Source organism: Microchirus variegatus (genome assembly GCF_963457635.1).
Source record: "Microchirus variegatus genome assembly, chromosome: 5".
Lineage (NCBI taxonomy): Eukaryota > Metazoa > Chordata > Actinopteri > Pleuronectiformes > Soleidae > Microchirus > Microchirus variegatus.
In genome coordinates, this window is record NC_139806.1 from 2,708,528 (window position 1) to 2,726,869 (window position 18,342).

The 18,342-nt window shown below is 41.0% G+C and overlaps 1 protein-coding gene across 1 annotated transcript in view; it reads left to right on the forward strand.

The window, feature by feature from the left end:
• piezo2b (piezo-type mechanosensitive ion channel component 2b) overlaps positions 1 to 18,342 on the forward strand; it is a gene marked incomplete at both ends in the record, with an annotated part of 103,142 nt that overhangs the window by 55,247 nt on the left and 29,553 nt on the right. The window contains 12 exons of the mRNA XM_083888982.1: positions 2,278 to 2,438; positions 4,204 to 4,380; positions 4,498 to 4,620; positions 5,803 to 6,003; positions 7,235 to 7,439; positions 7,532 to 7,633; positions 7,724 to 7,889; positions 13,770 to 14,013; positions 14,277 to 14,394; positions 15,737 to 15,893; positions 16,096 to 16,185; positions 17,445 to 17,566. Of these exons, the coding sequence (XP_083745108.1) occupies positions 2,278 to 2,438; positions 4,204 to 4,380; positions 4,498 to 4,620; positions 5,803 to 6,003; positions 7,235 to 7,439; positions 7,532 to 7,633; positions 7,724 to 7,889; positions 13,770 to 14,013; positions 14,277 to 14,394; positions 15,737 to 15,893; positions 16,096 to 16,185; positions 17,445 to 17,566 (1,866 nt within the window). The remainder of the gene's footprint in view (positions 1 to 2,277; positions 2,439 to 4,203; positions 4,381 to 4,497; positions 4,621 to 5,802; positions 6,004 to 7,234; positions 7,440 to 7,531; positions 7,634 to 7,723; positions 7,890 to 13,769; positions 14,014 to 14,276; positions 14,395 to 15,736; positions 15,894 to 16,095; positions 16,186 to 17,444; positions 17,567 to 18,342) is intronic.

Sequence of the window (18,342 nt, forward strand, 5' to 3'; positions counted from 1 at the left end):
GACTTTTAAGACCGTCATGATAATCGGGTCGCCTGGATTTATTTTGATATAATGGCTGTAGAAATGTAAAAAAAAATTCAATGTAAGTGAGGCAGAAGAAGCACACGGCGCGAGTAAAGTGAGCCAGCAGCACATTGCCCCGAAAACACCCAAGAAGTTACAATGAAAGGTTTCAAAAGTGGATTTTACTGCGAAAAATGAAGCTGGACATCCGTCCATCCGTCTTCTACCACTTTATCCTCCACACGTGGGAGGTGATGTGCCAATCACACGGTTGGACAGATCGCCAGCTCATAGTTTTTTTGAATTTTCTAGATATCACAAACGGTCTATAGGCGTTACAGTAGCGAGAAGTGCACATTTTGTTGATGGTGGAAGTGACAAACCACACATATTAGAGGTCATTTCCCCTGGAAAAGGGGATTTTGATGCTGCGATAACGACTGAAATCTGGACTCTGGCTCCACCGGCGCCCGGATGCGGACTAGCGTGGTTTTAATTTATGAGCGGAAGCGCAGACGTGTCATCCTGCGTTATATATACACAGTCATTAGGCCCCCGATTACATTGCGTTTTAAACACTTAACGCTGTCTCGTGCGACCCTGTTGTTGTTTTCCAGAGTCTATTAACGCGTAAAAACCAGATCGCTGGGACGTCCCTGTGTCGCATCACTTTCATCCGTAGCTCCTCTGTCTCCTCGGAAGACGTATGTCGCACACAGACTTCTAAAGGCCGAGGCTTCTGTTACAGAAGCCGCCGGAGCATCTGCTGCCTGTTTTCACTCCAGGCAGCCGCTCAATCTTTCCGAGCGCAGTCGGCGCTGGCGGGATTTATCGGCCCACTTGTGCGAGGGTTTCTCCTCTCGACACGTCGCACAGCTCCCGGATCACTTTTCACACCCATTACGTCTCCCTGCAAACGCCAAACCAACGCTGTGCCATTAGCGTGTTTACACAGACAGTCGCACGGGCCCCTAAATTAAACTGTTGTTTATATACACAGAGAATAAAATAGGTGATAAAACCTAACCCTGCAGAGCCTCTCCATTTATAATGAGCTGCAGGCCATACAAAGCTCTATATGCGCTCTCACAGTGTATAATCTAAACAATGAGGCCTCTATTGAAGGCTGAGATAATCTGTCTTAGGTGAAAACACACACCCGCCACCACCTCAACTGTGGCAGAAGCCTTTATTTTTAATATCCTTTGTGAGAATATAAAACCCAGATATTACAGTCTTTATTCTCAGGTCGTTAAAGTTTGGAATTTGCTCGTTAATCGTGATTTTTGGGAATATTTCCAATATCCGTGTGGTGTATGAGGAAAAAGACAAGTAAAACACTCCTTTATTGATTCTTTTTGTGTGGATTCAAGCACTAGCATTCAAAAGTTTGGGGTCACCTATTCAAGTTTAGTTGTGTTTTCCATTAAAAGTCACACTTTTATTCATCAAAAGAGTTGCAAAATGGATAGAAAATATAGTCAAGACATTGACAAGATTAGAAATAATGATTTTACAGCTGTGCTAACATCATTGCACAAGGGTTTTCTAATCATTCAATAGTCTTCTAACACCATTAGCAAACACAATGTACCATTAGAACAGTGGAAATGTGCCTCTATACACCTATGTACATATTCCATTAAAAACCAGACGTTTGCAGCTAGAATAGTCGTTTACCACATTAACAATGTATAGAGTGTATTTATGATTATTTTAATGTTATAGTCATTGAAAAAAAGTACTTTTCCTTCAAAAATATGGACATTTCTAAGTCACCCCAAACTTTTGAATGGGAGTGTATCGACATAGACAAGGTGATCGCCATGATTTTGTGATAATTTGGTCAAACGGTAATAAAAAAGGCATCATAATTTAGCTTTTAGTTCATTATCTTTCAACTAACAAACTCAAACAATCAAGATTTAACTCTCATGGTGTTCATTTCATCTTTTTTAAGTCTGGAAATGAATGTGTTTGGGATCACTGTGGTTACCGTGAGGTACACCACAATAATGAATTGCTAATGCTTAATGCTAAGAACAGTAAATGTGTTGTAACAATAATAATAATAATAATCCACAATAATGACATGTTTTATGTCATATCGTCTGCCCGTTCCAGTCTCGACGTCACTCCAAAACAAGTTGGGATAACGGTGTTTATACTGCGTACACATTACTGTGATTGTGATGTTAAACCTGTTAAAGCCTCTTCAAAAAAAAATCCAGTACCTGGTTTGTATCCCCCCCCCCCCTCCCTGTGTCTCTTTAGATCTGAAGAACAAGTGGCATCTGGTGGTCGACCGCCTGACCGTGCTCTTCCTCAAGTTCTTGGAGTATTTCCACAAGCTGCAGCTGTTCATCTGGTGGCTGCTGGAGATCCACGTCATCAAGATCGTGTCCTGCTACATCGTCCTGGTCTCAGTCCAAGAGGTACGACGGCTCCAAGACAGAGAGTTTGTGATGTTTGCGCTTCCTGTTTGGCTCTGATTTGACTCAGGTGGTGAAAGTGTGAGGCGTCCGGATGTCTGTGTGGGTACGAGGCGTGTGAACATGTTTTCATACCGAGGCTTGAAAACTTGAACCAACGAGAACTCGACCACAATTCTCTTGTTTCCCATCAGACTACTCGGATAATATCGTGGGGCAAAATCAAACTGAGTGGTTTAGTTTGGGAAAGTTCCACAGACTCAGACGATTAGATTCCTACACAAATCTGCTTTTTATAGTTGTATTTTATTTATAGTTGACCCTGAGCTTTCAGTTCCAGTTTTATGGGCAGGGAAGTGAGAGGGAGTTGGGCTTGAAATCAGAGGGATGTCGACGTTGAAGAAGGTTCAGGTTAAATACGGAAGTAATTGGTCTTTGTGTAAATGAAACCAATTCTAATTTTAACTCAAAAAAATATGCTTAATTTGTCCATTTTTGGGCCAAAATTGTGGGCTCTGTCATTCTGATTCAACAAATCAGGTGATTGTACACAGAAAAAGTACGTCTATAGCCCAGTTTTGGACGGGATTGGTTTGACATGGTGAAGTGGAGTAATGTCCTTTTACCACAGGACTCATCTGTAATATCTGTAATATTAATGACCAGTAAAACGACCACGATTGGGAGGCGTAAATTGGCGTAAAATCACTCCCAGGATCCCTTTATCCTTTATTGATATCACAAGTGCAGACGCACATCCAATCCAATCCAACTTTATTTATAAGGCACTTTAAAAACAACAGCAGCTGAAACAAAGTGATATACATCAGAGATAAATAAACGTGTGACCTAATGTACCTAAGAACAAACAATAAAACAATAAATAATACTGTAGAAAATATAAAAAAACAACACAAATATAGTAATAGTCTCATACTGGGTCGAAAGCCAAAGACTAAAAATGGGTTTTAAGATGCGTTTTAAAAGTGGACAATCAAGGGGTGTGTTAAACAGTGAAGGGGCGTGTCTTACAGGGAAGGGGCGTGTCTAACATGTTGCGGAAGATTGCTCCACATCAACATACACTCTTAGAAATAAGGGTTCCAAAAGGGTTCTTCTACAAGGGCTGAGGTTCTAACGTGGAACCATTTGCTTCTGAAAAACTCTTTCCCGAAGAAAGGCTTTTTTTAAAGGGTTCTTGGTAACACTAATGGTTCCAGTAAGAACCATTTCGATCCAGAGAACCCTTTAAAACCCCTTTCCTGAATTAAAAAAAAAGGTTCTACCTGGAGCCAAAAATGGTTCTCCTATGAGCACAAGCCGAAGAACCTTATATGGTTCTACTTAGCACTTTGCTTGAAAATCCACGGGAAACTACTTGTAAACAGGATATAACGGCATATTTAAGCACATATTTAATGCTGGACAATTCGCACAAGATTAGTATTACCCGGGGTCATTTTTCCCGCCCTTTTTCATGCCAGGTAAAAGTCGCCATAATTAGGGCAGAACAGTTGAAATTGAAATAATATCGAAGTGGCAATACGGCCTTTGAAATTTGAAAATTGCAGTATTTGTTGATTACTGATTTCTGCTAAATTAAAAAAAACTTCAACAAGATTTTACTCACCGACCCTTTAACTGTTGAAGACTCTTCACAAAGGCTGTACAATGACAAAGTCGGGTCTCGTCCACCGTGGAGAACAGATGAGTTCTTTACGTTGAGCTTGTGTTTTTCTCTTCCCCGTCTGCTTTGTGTCCCTCGCAGGTGTCTTTGTTCAACTTTGTGTTCCTGGCGTCGTGGGCCTTCGCGCTGCCTTACAGCCAGTATCGGCCGCTCGCCTCCAGTGTTTGCACTGTGTGGACGTGTGTCATCATTGTGTGTAAAATGTTGTACCAGCTGAAGTCCATAGACCCTCCGTCTTACTCCATGAACTGCTCGTTGGTAAATATTTGCCCGTGTGGGGGGGGGGGGGGCACGAAAAACGCAAATTGTGTAGATGTGTGTGTGACGCCCGTTGTTACAGAGACACACATAACAGTCAGTCTTTTCCGTCCGCAGTCAGAGAGATACTCCAGCGTCCAGGAGGAGGAGCTAAAGGAGTCGCTGCTGTATGATGGACTCGTGGATCCAGCCAACTGGGTGGGCTTGAACAAGGCTGATGACCTGCTGGGTTACCTCAGGGTAAGAGATTTAACGTTTAAACACTGTCGCTTCAATTCTACAACATGCTATTTGTAAAAATCAGACAATAACACAAATTGATCTACACTAGCGTTCAAAAGTTTGGGGTCATGTTTTTGAAGGAAAAGCACTTTTTCTTCAATCATAAATACTCTCTATACATCGTTAATGTGGTAAACGACTATTCTAGCTGCAAACGTCTGGTTTTTAATGGAATATGTACATAGCGGTACACAAAAGTGCTAAGTAGAACCATCTAAGGTTCTTTGGCTTGTCCTCATAGGAGAACCCTTTTGGAGGGTTCCACCAAGAACCCGTTTAAAACCCTTTATTCAGGAAAGGGGTTTTAAAGGGTTATCTGGATCAAAATGGTTCTTACTGGAACCATTAGCGTTACCAAGAACCCTTGAAGCAAATGGTTCCAGGTAGAACCTCAGCCCTTGTAGAAGAACCCTTTTGGAACCCTTATTTCTAAGAGTGTTCTAATGGTACATTGTGTTTGCTAATGGCGTTAGAAGGCTATCGGATGATTAGAAAACCCTTGAAAACCCTTGTGCAATGATGTTAGCACAGCTGAAAACAGTTTTGCAGGTTCTTTGACAAAAGGGCAAAATTATTATTTTGAAAAAAAAATCATTATTTCTAATCTTGTCAATGTCTTGACGATATTTTCTATTCATTTTGCAACTCTTTTGATGAATAAAAGTGTGACTTTTAATGGAAAACACAAAAAATGGTATAGGTGACCCCAGACTTTTGAACGGTAGTGTAATAATAACATGTACTATATTTATATTAATGTTGGAAACAAAAATATAAAAAGAACATCACAATAACAAAAAAATTTTTTGACGTGCATTATTATATAAATGTTTTTCTGCTCTATATTAAGTTAAAAAACGTAACTTGGTACGGCCCATATGTAATAAGTTCATTCATTAGCTCATGTTATTTGAAAGTGTGTACATATATAGAACATAACTCATATGCCATTTTTTTAGTGTATATAATGTATTTCATGTTCTATTTCTCTTTCCCCACTATCTATAATGCGCTATAACCCCCATGGTTCTCAAACCGAGGCACGTGTACCACCAGTGGTACGCAGGCAAATAGTGGATCAAATAAAGATGACTATAAAACAAAAACCTAATATGTAAAAGTCCTTTTCCGTGCGTTCAGAACAACCTCTTGATGTTGGCCATCCTGGCCTTCGAGGTGACCATCTACCGCCACCAGGAATATTTCAGACTGAGGAACAAGCTGTCGCCGCCGGCCGCGCGCATCATCTTCCACGACGTCACGCGGCAGCACCTGGACATCGGCATCGTCAGCTTCATCAAATACTTCATCAACTACTTTTTCTACAAGTTTGGACTCGAGGTGCGGACGGACGCAGAGTTTGGTCGTGAAAGGTCAAGGGGTTGGATGTGAAATGTGATAGCTTTAGTGCTGGGCACGTGAACGGCGTCGACGCTAGCGCACAACGCGTTTCCATAACGACTGACCAGAAAAAGAAGCGCTGTGACGTCATGTTTATGTGCCGCGGCACCGGAGTCCAGGCGCCGTTTACCTGTTAGCTGTGTTAGCTGTGTTAGCTGCGTTAGCTGCTCTTTTCCTTTAATAAACAGATCGCTCCAGTTCCACTGTAAGCGCTTACAGTGGAACTGGAGCGATCTGTTTATTAAAGGAAAAGAGCAGCTCTACAAATAACCAGCGTATCTGTGTACTGCGTATGTGTGTCTCTGTTTTTAAAGTTTAGCGTTACTTTAGAGACTCATTTTAACAATCGGGGAGTCACGTTAACATGACGTCACGCTCGTGTTTTTCTGGTTGGTCGCCATGGAAACATTAATGCCTTAACGCACCCAGCACTAGATATTATCAGGGCATCTTTGCCTTACTTGTTGAACAGATGGACAGATTGAAAAGGGAAAAGAGAGGACAAAGGAATGCAGTAAAAAACCTGGAACGGACTCAAACCCAGATCCATGTGTAAGGGGTCAAAATTTGGCTCAAATTTTAAGTGAGATTTCACTGATTGGCGTCAAACTGGTGTTGGTTTTACACCTGCAATATAAATGTCATGGCTTTGTTTTATTCCTCAGAAATATTTCTTAAAAATCCCTCTTGAAAGCAGGAAGTTTTTAAATGCTATTTTCCAGATTTTAAAGCTAAAGCTCAGACTAGAATTGTAGAATCTTCCCAAAATTGCACAAAAGCATCTTAAAGTACGTAAAATATCAAGAAAAGCAAATAAAAAACGTCATGTTTTTGAAAGATTTTTTGTCAGTAAAACACATTTTACTGTGAATTCTACATTCTCATTCAATCGTGCTTTTATTAAAATAAACCTTTCTACCGAACACAACAACAGGTGCAGTACAGTCTCAACAAGAAAGTAGGCAAGCGAGTATAAAATCGACATATAAAGTCATCAAGGTCTTGTTTTCTTTCTGGAAATGTTTATTTGGGAAAAGGGCAAGCATGTAAAAACTTAATTATAAAAAAACCATAGTTATTTATCTCGATTTAACGACCTTTCAAGGCTAACGCGGGTCGATACGCTCGTGTTACGATATCGAATGTTGACTCGTGTGTTTCAAACGCGCAGACCTGCCTGCTGTTAGGGGTCAACGTCATCGGCCAGCGCATGGACTTCTACGCCATGCTTCACGCCGTGGCGTTGATAGCCGTCATGTACCGGCGGAGGAGGAAAGCCATCGCAGAGATCTGGCCCAAGTACTGCTGCTTCCTGGCCTGCATGCTCACCTTCCAGTATTTTGTCTGTATCGGGATCCCGCCGGCGGCCTGTAAAGGTCGGTGCTCTTTGTACCTTTGTCCTTTATCGTCGTGCTTCGATAAAGAAACTCGTTAAGACGTGTTAATTGTGCCCGTTTTCTTTTTTCAGACTATCCCTGGAGGTTCCCCAGCTCTTTCACGGACTCCAACGTGGTCAAGTGGCTTTATCTGCCAGATTTCCACACCAGGCCCAGTCCGTCCTTCCTCATCTGTAGGTGTTCAAGTCAAACACAGCAGCTTCATACAGTATATGTGTGTATATATATATTTATGACATGATGTCTGTGCTCTTGTGTGTCAGATGACTTCATGCTGCTGCTGTGCGCCTCGATGCAGAGGCAGGTCTTTGACGACGAGAACAAGGCGGCGGTCCGAATCATGGCCGGAGACAACGTGGAGATCTGCAGGGACCTGGACGCGGCCTCCTTCAGCGTCCACAACCCGGTCCCCGACTTCATCCACTGCCGGTGAGACGAGTTAGCGTCACTTAAGCTAGCAGTTTTAACCATGAACCATATAAGGTTCTTAGGCTTGTCCTCATAGGAGAACCCTTTTTGGCCCTTTTAAAACCCTTTATTCAGGAAAAGGGGTTTTAAAGCGGAACTAGACCGGAAGTTCCTATTATCGCTGTTTTTTTTGGTGTGTATCTGCGTCATTACCTTGTTTATGAAGCCTGACGGTTCGAAACAAACAGTTCAGCCATTGCTGAGAACGTTGTGTTTTATTGTAATCTCGGGGCTCAACGAGATCACTGAAAATCCCGTAATAGTTACGTAAGCAGCGGTTCTCCTGAACAACCGATCGTCCTGCTCCGGGCGGTAGTCCGGGCACATCCGGTTACGTACATTGAACCGCAGAAGAAGAATAACGTCCGTTGTGGAGGTGTTTCACGAGCGACAGTGTCTTCTGACTCTGGGTCTGACAATGTTTTGATAATGAGGAGCAGTGCATCCGCCGTTCCAGAGGAGGGCGCTGCGCTTCTGAGAACGGATGTGCTGGATAGTACTGGCCAATCACAAGACTCTGTCTTCTGGGGGTGAAAGTTCACTCTGAAATCTCGCAGCGAAAAATCACTGTCAGAAAAGAGGATTTCTATCGGCTATTTTACAGAAACTAGGAGGTTTTTGACCATAAAAACAAGTTAATATATGTAAGTAGACCTCCATAACTAACATTTATGTGCAACAGGACCACTCTATGTGACCTTTAAAGGGTTCTCTGGATGGTTCTTACTGGAACCATTATGGTGTTACCATTAGTGTTACCAAGAACCCTTGAAAAACCCTTTCTTCCGGTAACATTTTCGTTACCGGACACTGTCAGTAAAGATTACGGCTAAGGCTGAACGATTTTGAATAAATATCTATTTGCGATTATTTTGACAGGAATTGTGATTGCAAAGAGGGAATGGTGCTTTTTTTTACTCAGTTTAATTTTCATTGTTCTCTTCAGTCTGTAGAGTAAGATGTGTACAGATCAAGACAATAATGGATCTAAAATGATATTTTGACACATTTTGGCTCCAACAAATACTGCAATTTCCAAATTTCAAAGGCCGTATTTTGCGATTTCGATATAATTTCAATTTCAACTGTTCTGCCCTAATTACGGCGACTTTTACCTGGCATAAAAAGGGCAGGAAAAATTACCCCGGGTAATACTAATCTTGTGTGAATTGTCCAGCATTAAATATGTGCTTAAATATGCCGTTATATCCTGTTTACAAGTAGTTTCCTGTGGATTTTCAAGCATGGAACGAGGCAAGCAAAGAAGAACCATATAAGATTCTTCAGCCTGTCCTTATAGCAGAACCCTTTTTGGCTCCAGGTAGAACCTTTTTAACCCTTTTGGAGGGTTCCACCAAGAACCCTTTTTTTATTCAGGAAAGGGGTTTTAAAGGGTTATCTGGATCAAAATGGTTCTTACTGGAAGCATTAGTGTTAACAAGAAATTGGTTCCAGGTAGAACCTCAGCCCTAGTAGAAGGACCCTTTTGGAACCCTTATTTCTAAGAGTGTATGTGTATGTACATTAGAACACTTGAAATGGGCCTCAATACACCTATGTACATATTCCATTAAAAACCAGACATTTGCAGCTAGAATAGTCGTTGACCACACTCTTAGAAATATAAGCGCTAAGTAGAACCATATAAGGTTCTACGGCTTGTCCTCATAGGAGAACCCTTTTTGGCTCCAGATAGAAACTTTTTACCTTTTGGAACCCTTATCTCTAAGAGTGCACATTAGCAATGTATAGAGTGTATTTCTGATTCATTTAATGTTATATTCATTTAAAAAATGTTTTTCCCTCAAAAATTAGTTCATTTCTAAGCCAGCCCAAACTTTTGAACGGTAGTGTCGCAGTGAAGATCAAGAGAAGTTACTGAATCATGCAAACAGGCGTATTTAAGTCCAACTTTCTACGCGTCCACACGTGTCGGAGCCGCGGCTCGGAGGCTCCAGTACAAAGCTGCTGTTGTACTTGGCCGCTGACCGTGTAACTGTAGAAGTCTTAAGTGTGGCGGTGCTGAATAAGAACGTACAAGCTCAGCAAATCTCTTATCATAGGTAAATAAAGGTATGAAATGAAAAAAAAAAAAAAAACGACAGATACAGTGGCTCATGTCAGTAGCTTAGCGAGAGATGTAATTGGATACGCAGCCATATACATAATTCAGAATTCTGGCTGCGGTCCCGTGTTTGAATCCAGGCCTTGATACTGACTTTGCACATTAAAAATGAGTGAACAGAGGGTTCTGGAGGGGAGGGGGGGGGGAGCATCCTGACCTGTCCACAGTCATTGATTATTGTGCTCTTCACATTCCACTGTTTTGATGCGCAAAGTGGACAAGTCTTTTATTAACGCACTCTGTGTCCATCAACAAACCCTCGCAGAGAGAAGGCAAGAGCGCCGCGGCAGCGTCTGTCCGCGCCGCGGCAGCGCTGCACTTATTCCATCGTTTCCCTCCAGGATCGAATTACGGATACGGGGGGGGGGGGGCGGAGAAATCCATAATCCGCAAAAAACACTCTGTCCGTCACTCGGCGACTCAGACGCTCTTGCCCTGTACTCTAACTCGATAAATAGCTTTTATGTATGGAAAAGGTATTTTCTCCCCCCCTGCGTGATGAAGGACACTCACTCAGCGATTCCGGCCCATCGACGCATGGCGTGATCCGAACCCACTTCATCAGAGCAGGCTAACCCTAAAGGGTGCACCGCTGTTGTTGTGGTCCCGTGTTTTCCCGCAGGTCCATCAGATTAGAGCATGTTTGCTTCCTATGTTTCAGGAGGAGACATCCCATTAACGCGCTGTAACACAGGATCCATGTTTTTCAATTGATTTCCATTCATTCGGAACAGCGCAGACAACAGTGTTATTCCTAAAGCTTTACCGTAACCAGTTTGTGCCGAGCTCTAATCCTAATTCTCAGCCCTAATCTTAACCACACACTTAGGGCGCAGCACTTTTTTTTACGGTAACATCCATAGTCCATAGTTTTCTTTGTTTGATACGTCAGGTAATGATGGAGCTGTCCAAAATACCGACGCAGGATTAAAATAATAATAATAATATAAAAAGGTCCCATGGACCTGGGAAACAAGTACGTCGTATCCCTCGTTCCCAGTTATCTGCTCATCGCAGAGCGTCATGTTGACAACCCTTGACTGGCGCAAAATCCTCATTTAAATAGGGCGGTCTTAACCACTTCTGCACCTGTAGTCAATTGCAGTCGCAATCTAAGTAGTTCACCTGCAAAACGTGATCCAGTAGCAGGCGCAGTCTTTCTGCTCGCAATTTATCGCTCTCTATTTGGAATCTTAGTAAATCAGGCCCATAATCTATTACAAAGCTACTAACTTGAACCTTAACCATCACAACTAAATGCCTAATCTGCCTAATCTTATCCCTTAACCTAGCCCCAATTCTATTTGTAACCCTTAATCCAGGTCTCTTCAGAAACCCCTGCTGTCATTCAGACAGCACAAACAATGTCTTATTAGTGTCCAACTCTAACCCCTAATCCAAATCTTAGCCCTAAATTTAGCCGTTTCCTCAGAAATGAGGTTCTGCCTGATTCACCAGGTCCAGGTTTAGGTCTCCATGAGGACTACTGGTCCCGACAAGGCCAGTGTTTATACCAGTAAAGATCTTAATGACAGCTATCACTCACTTACCTTAACCATCACAACTAAACGCCTAATCTTATCCCTTAACCGAGCCCCAATTCTATTTGTAACCCTTAATCCAGGTCTCTTCAGAAACCCCTGTACCAGACAAAATGTCCTCACTTTTAAAAAAAAACGACCTTATCCAAAACCATAATTAAAATCTTGCAGCCAAACTTTAAACAGTTCCTCACAAATGAGGTTCTGCCTCTTTAGGACCAGGTTCTGGTCTCCATGAGGACTGCTGGTGCTGACTACTGGTCCCACTCATAGCCATTGTGCATGACCTAGCTCCTCACCTGACACAACTGAAGGTCTTATCTTATCCCTTGACCTAGCCCCAATTCTAATCCTAACCCTTAATCCAGGTCTTAACTTTACCTTAACCTAACCTGCCAAAATGTCCTCAGCTTTTATTTATTTATTTATTTATTTAAATCGACTAACCTTTACAAAACCACAATTCAAATCTTGCACCCAAACTTTAACCAGTTCCTCAGAAATGAGGTTCTGCCTCTGTAGGACCAGGTTTTGGTCTCCATGTGGACTGTTGGTCCTGACACGGTGTGTGTTTATGACAGAAAAAGGTCTCTAAGAGGAAACACACACACACACACACACACACACACACACACATATGGAGGACATGTAGTAGTGCACATGTGCTGAGAGTGACAGGAGTCAGGTTTCAACTCCACATTCATTGATTGGACTCTTACCGGCGCTCTGACACTAAGTGAAACACTAAGTGTGATTTATGCTCAACAACAAATGAACGGAAATGTTGTTTTGACTCTTGGTTTTTTTTTTTACTATGTGGTAAACATGTTTTTTTAAGTGTTGGAGAACGTCGACATCTCCCAGCATTCCTATCGCTCTGCTTTGGATACTTACGTTCAAATACTTTCAAATCGTGTTATAGAAGAAAATAACACTTGAAGTCACATTATGTAAATATACACTTACTGTTCACTAGAGGTAGACTAATAATTCAGGGTTAATCGGGATAAAGTGGGCCAATATTTGCCAATATTTTATATTTTATTATCATCAAATTAGTTATATTTTGTCAGATGGAGGAAAAAAAGAAAAGTTGTCTTAGTTTTGGGCCAAAAAAACAAACAAAAAAGAATGATTGACTGTCAGCTCTCCTGAAGTCATACATTCTCCAGTAGATCAGCAGTTTCTGAAATACTCATACCAACATCCCTGTTTCGCTAAATCTTACAAAATCACCTTTCTTTCTAAATACATGCAGTTGCTGCTGTGTGATTGGCTGGTTACAGATATTTGGGTTTACGTGCAGTCAAAGAGGTGTACCTAATAAAGTGGCTCTTTAATGTAGATCTTTCTTTAAGATTTGCCTTCACTTTACATAATAATGGCATTTAAAGCAGACCTAGACCGGAAGTTCCTATTAACGCTGTTTTTTAGTGTGTATCTGCGTCATTACCTTGTTTAAGAAGCCCTGAAGGTTCTAAACAAACAGTTCAGCCACTGCTGAGAACACTGTGTTTTATTGTAATCTCGGGCTCAGTGAGATCTCTGAAAAAACCCGGTCCGGTTACGTAAACACCGGTTCTCCTGAACAACCGATCGTCCTGCTCCGTGCACTAGTCCGGGCACATCCGGTTGCGTACATTGAACCACAGAAGAAGAATAACGTCCGTTGTGGAGGTGTTTCACAGCGACAGTGTCTTCTGACTCTGGGTCTGACTCCGGGTCAAAGGTCGTCAAAGGGACTGAGGCGGGGAGTCGTGAAGAAGCTATTTTTAAACACTGTTAAAACAATGTTTTGATAATGAGGAGCAGTGCATCCACCGTTCCAGAGGGGGGAGCAGCGCTTCTGAGAATGGATGTGCTGGATAGTACTGGCCAATCACAAGACTCTGTCTTCTGGGTGAGAGAGTTTAGTCTCAAATATCGCGGCTGGGAAACATCGTCAGAAAAGAGGATTTCTATCGGCTCGTTTACAGCAACTAGGAGGTTTTTGAGCATAAAAACAACTTAATGTATGTAAGTAGACCTCCATAACTAACATATATGTGCAACAGTACCACTCTATGTGAGCTTTAATCAATGTTGGTTTTTTTTGGTTGCTTTTACCAAAAAAAAAGATTTTTATGTTCAATTTTGCAATGACACTATTTGTTCCACCGTTCCTCTGTCTTTCAGGTCCTACCTGGACATGCTGAAGGTCATCATGTTCAGTTACCTGTTCTGGTTCGTCCTCACCATCATCTTCATCACGGGCACCACCCGGATCAGCGTCTTCTGCATGGGCTACCTGGTCGCCTGCTTCTACTTCCTGCTCTTTGGCGGCGAACTGCTGCTGAAGCCGATCAAGAAGATCCTGCACTACTGGGACTTTCTGATCGCCTACAACATCTTTGTCATCACCATGAAGAACATTTTGTCCGTGAGTTTGCCACCGCTGTCGTTCCTAAACGGTCGTTGAACGGTTATCTTGGAAAAAGGAAGCAGAAAGAACATTTCACAGCCATAGAATCTAAATAAATCCAGGGCGGCCTGATTATCATGATGCCCATAAGAGGGTTAAAACTAAATCTTCTCAAAAACTCTTCATGAATCAGGAAGAAAGTATTTTATGTAAATATATTTTTGGGTGTTCCAGACACTAATAAGTATTCTAGTTACAGATGTTTCCCTCTCTGTCTCCAGATCCTGGCCTGTGGCTACATCAACACCCTCGTAGAGAAGCAGTGCTGGTTGATCCAGTTGTTGAGTTTGGCCTGCACCATTAAAGAATACAAGATCGAGATCAACCAGGAAAAAACGCGTAAGTCCACGCTAACGTCTCTTACATCTCGTACAAGGTGTACAATATTATTGCTTTTATTTGGAAGTGCTTCGTTGCGGCGCGAGGTTGTGACCTGCAGTATTACAAGCAGCATAAATCATTGTTTTGGCTGCGCATTGTTGTCATACCACAGCGTGTCTGTGTGATTTGTGTGTTTGAGATTATTTCTAAAGAAAAATATACACACCCTTTTCTTTTCTTCTTTTTTAAGTGTTTGTCTTCATCCTAGAAAGAAAGAGAAATCACTACTTTATGTTTAGGATTTATCATTCATTACACTTTATAAATCATTAATAAGATGCTATAACATTAAAAGTGGGACAATGATTTGCTGCTTGCCAAATAGTGAGCCCGCATGTATCTGCACTGTTCCGATAGCGTACTTTCCCCCTCTCCATCAGTCACCACTATTACTAAATTTACAGTAATATGTTACTAAAGTCAGTTTTAAATTTTGGTTACTTGCCAAATAGTGAGCCCACATGTATCTGCACTCTTAAGCATACTTTTCCCTCTCCATCAGCCACCACTATTACTATATTTACAGTAATATGTTACTAAAGTCAGTTTTTAATTTTGGTTACTTGCCAAATAGTGAGCCCACATGTATCTGCAGTGTTCCGATAGCGTACTTTCCTCCTCTCCATCAGTAACCACTATTAGTAGATTTAGAGTAATATGTTACTAAAGTCAGTTTTTAATTTTGGTGAATCAGAGTCATACATTATTGCTTTGGAAATGGTTCTCAACCTGGAGTTTGCATGTGTCACTTGATGGGTTTTCACACTGCATTAATGTCTGAAATCTGTTTTTTAACCAGTGTGTAATGTGCTGTTATTATTATTTACAGGTAAAAACAACCAAATTGTTGGCGTAGTAGGCAGCGCGTCAGTCTCATAATCTGAAGGTTTTGAGTTCAAGTCTCACACAGGGCATGTTTTTTGAAGTGGAGTGGAAGGGATTTGGGCTTGTAACCACAGGGTGAGAAAAAAAATAAATATATATATATATGCAAAATAAAATATAGAATATAGAATAGAATAAAATAAGAAAGGAGTGCGGTAGGAAGAGGCAAGTTGTCGTCTCATCCTGACTTAAATGCCTTTTACTACGTCATAACATAAATAAGTTGAGGCCAACACATTTAAAACCCTTAAAAACAAGCGATATTATCTTAAAAATGAACCCTGAACTGGACGGGAAGCCGGTGGAGGACGAAGGACAAAACCGGTGTCATGAAATGTGACCGATATTAAAAACAACAAAACTGGTGGTTCCTTGAGACCTTTAGCACACTAAAGTAACTCTGTGTGTTTCCCAGCTGCCGACCAGCGCTGCGACCTGCCCAGCGACGAGGCCGGCATCATCTGGGACAGCATCTGCTTCGCCTTCCTGCTGCTGCAGAGACGAGTCTTCATGAGCTACTACTTCCTGCACGTGGTGGCCGACATCAGAGCGTCGCAGATCCTAGCGTGCAGGTAACATGAGGTCCTTGTTTTGTTCCTGGATGCAAAAATTTTATCAATTTTTCCAACCCTTTGAGTGGGAAACCTGGGCTTTGACCCGCAAAAAGAAGCACTCATATTCAGTGTGTTATTATGAGTTTTATACAGTCTGCATTATGTCATCTGTTGAAAAAGTTGTCTTGATTTGCTGCTGCTGGTGTTTGTGTGTTTTCAGAGGAGCTGAGCTTTTCCAGGCCACGATCGTGAAGGCGGTGAGAGCAAGACTGGAGGAGGAGCGTAAATCTGTGGAGCAGCTGAAAAGACAGTGAGAATCCAAACTGTTTAACCCGCTCCATGTTTTTTATATACGTTATTCTGTTTAATTGGTGTTGAGGAAGATCCAGTTAAGGCTTTGGAAACAAGGTCTTTGAACTTCCTGAGACACATTTAATTGATATTTTAGTGAAATTTCTCTAATTGATGACAAAATTTGCTATAATTTAGTGCATATCCAGATAATGGTCTGGATTTTACAAGAAAACAACCACTTTATGTTTAGAATATATCAATACACTTTATAAATCATTAATAAGATGCTATAACACATTGGATTAAAAGTGTAATAGTGCTTTATTGCTTGATAAGTTTTTAAGCATACTTTTACCTCTCCATCAGCTGCCACTATTACTAAATTTACAGTAATATGTTACGAAAGTCAGTTTTCAATTTTGGTTACTTGCCAAATAGTGAGCCTGCATGTATCTGCACTGTTCAGATAAGTTCTTAAACATACTTTTCCCTCTCCATCAGCCGCCACTATTACTAAATTTACAGTAATATGTTGCTAAAGTCAGTTTTTAATTTTGGTTACTTGCCAAATAGTGAGCCCACGTGAATCTGCACTCTTCCAATAAGTTTTTAAGTCAATAAAAGTGTCTAGATATAATTCACAGATATTGATAACAAAATGATCACAAAATGTTGGTGCATATCCAGATAATGGACAGAAACATATATTGTTCTATTTTTATTGCGGTAGAAAGGCTTTGTTTTATCTATCTGAGATGCGATCAGTGGCTACACGACACATTCGGAGGCTCTAACAAGTGGTTTCGATGCTGCTGAATGTGCACAGGTAACACTGGAACAGGTCCATTGTTGTTTTTTGGTCTTTTCAGTGTGGTCTCTTGGTCTATTTTAGTTGTCATTAGGTTTAAATATATAAGGAAACATGAGTCAGAAAGCCATTTGAAAGGTTTTGAATTAAACGTCTTTATCGTTTCCTGGAGGCGAGCTCCCAGAGTATATCATACTACATAAAGTCAATGTATTTCCACCACTTATAGGTACCTCAGGAGTCACTCATGAGCTCTGATAATATCCACTTACTCACTCTAATGAGCACTCTACTGTTACATAACAATCGCTAATTTCTATATGACGCCTGGAGACGTTCATGGTCAGTCTGTCAGGGCCCGTCGTCGGTGCTGCTGATGCTGCTGCTGCTGCTGATGCTGCTGCTGATGCTGCTTCTGTGTCGATACTCCGGTGTCTCTCTCTTCAACGTCTCTCTGATCTAATCAGGATGGAGCGCATTAAAGTGCGGCAGGAAAAGTTTAAGCGGGGAAAGGAGAAGATGCTTAGCATCGCACAGGAGTCTGGAGAGGGACAGACGCTCGTCCAGCCCGAGGAGGACGACGACGACGGTATGACGGGGGCGTCTCCACGGGGGGGTGAAAACAGTTTTAATGTTAGGATTTAAAGGTCCAGTGTGTGAGGATGAGCGACACCTAATGGTGAGGCTGTGACAAATAAAGTGCGTCCATATAAACGTAACGCTTTTATCCCTATAAATATAGTTATTTAGCTCAATTCCCAGCTTATTTAAATACGATTTTAAAATAATAATAGTAACTTTTGTTTTAAACTAGTTTACTGTACATTGCTGTTTGTGTGGTTTACATATCTGCAAGTATATTTCTATCATTTTTCTACTTATTATATATATGTATACATAACCATATACCATATACACTTGTGTATGTATACATATACATGTATACATGTGTATATAGTTATAAATACCAATGTACATGTGTATTTGTTTGTATACGCATACATATACCTGTATACATATATGAACAGTATATATACATATAGACACGTGTATCTATATACATTTATATATACCAATGTACATGTGTATTTGTATGTATACGCATATGTATACATATACATGTATACATATATGTACAGTATATATACATATATATACACATACATTTATATACACACATACATATATGTGTGTATATAAATATAGATGCATTTGTATACGTATACAAATGCAAAAGCGTATACGTATATATGTATGTATGATGTATACATATACATGCATATATATATATATAATAGAAAAAATTATATACATTTATTTGCTTATATGAAAACCATGCATGTGTATGTATATACATATAAATGT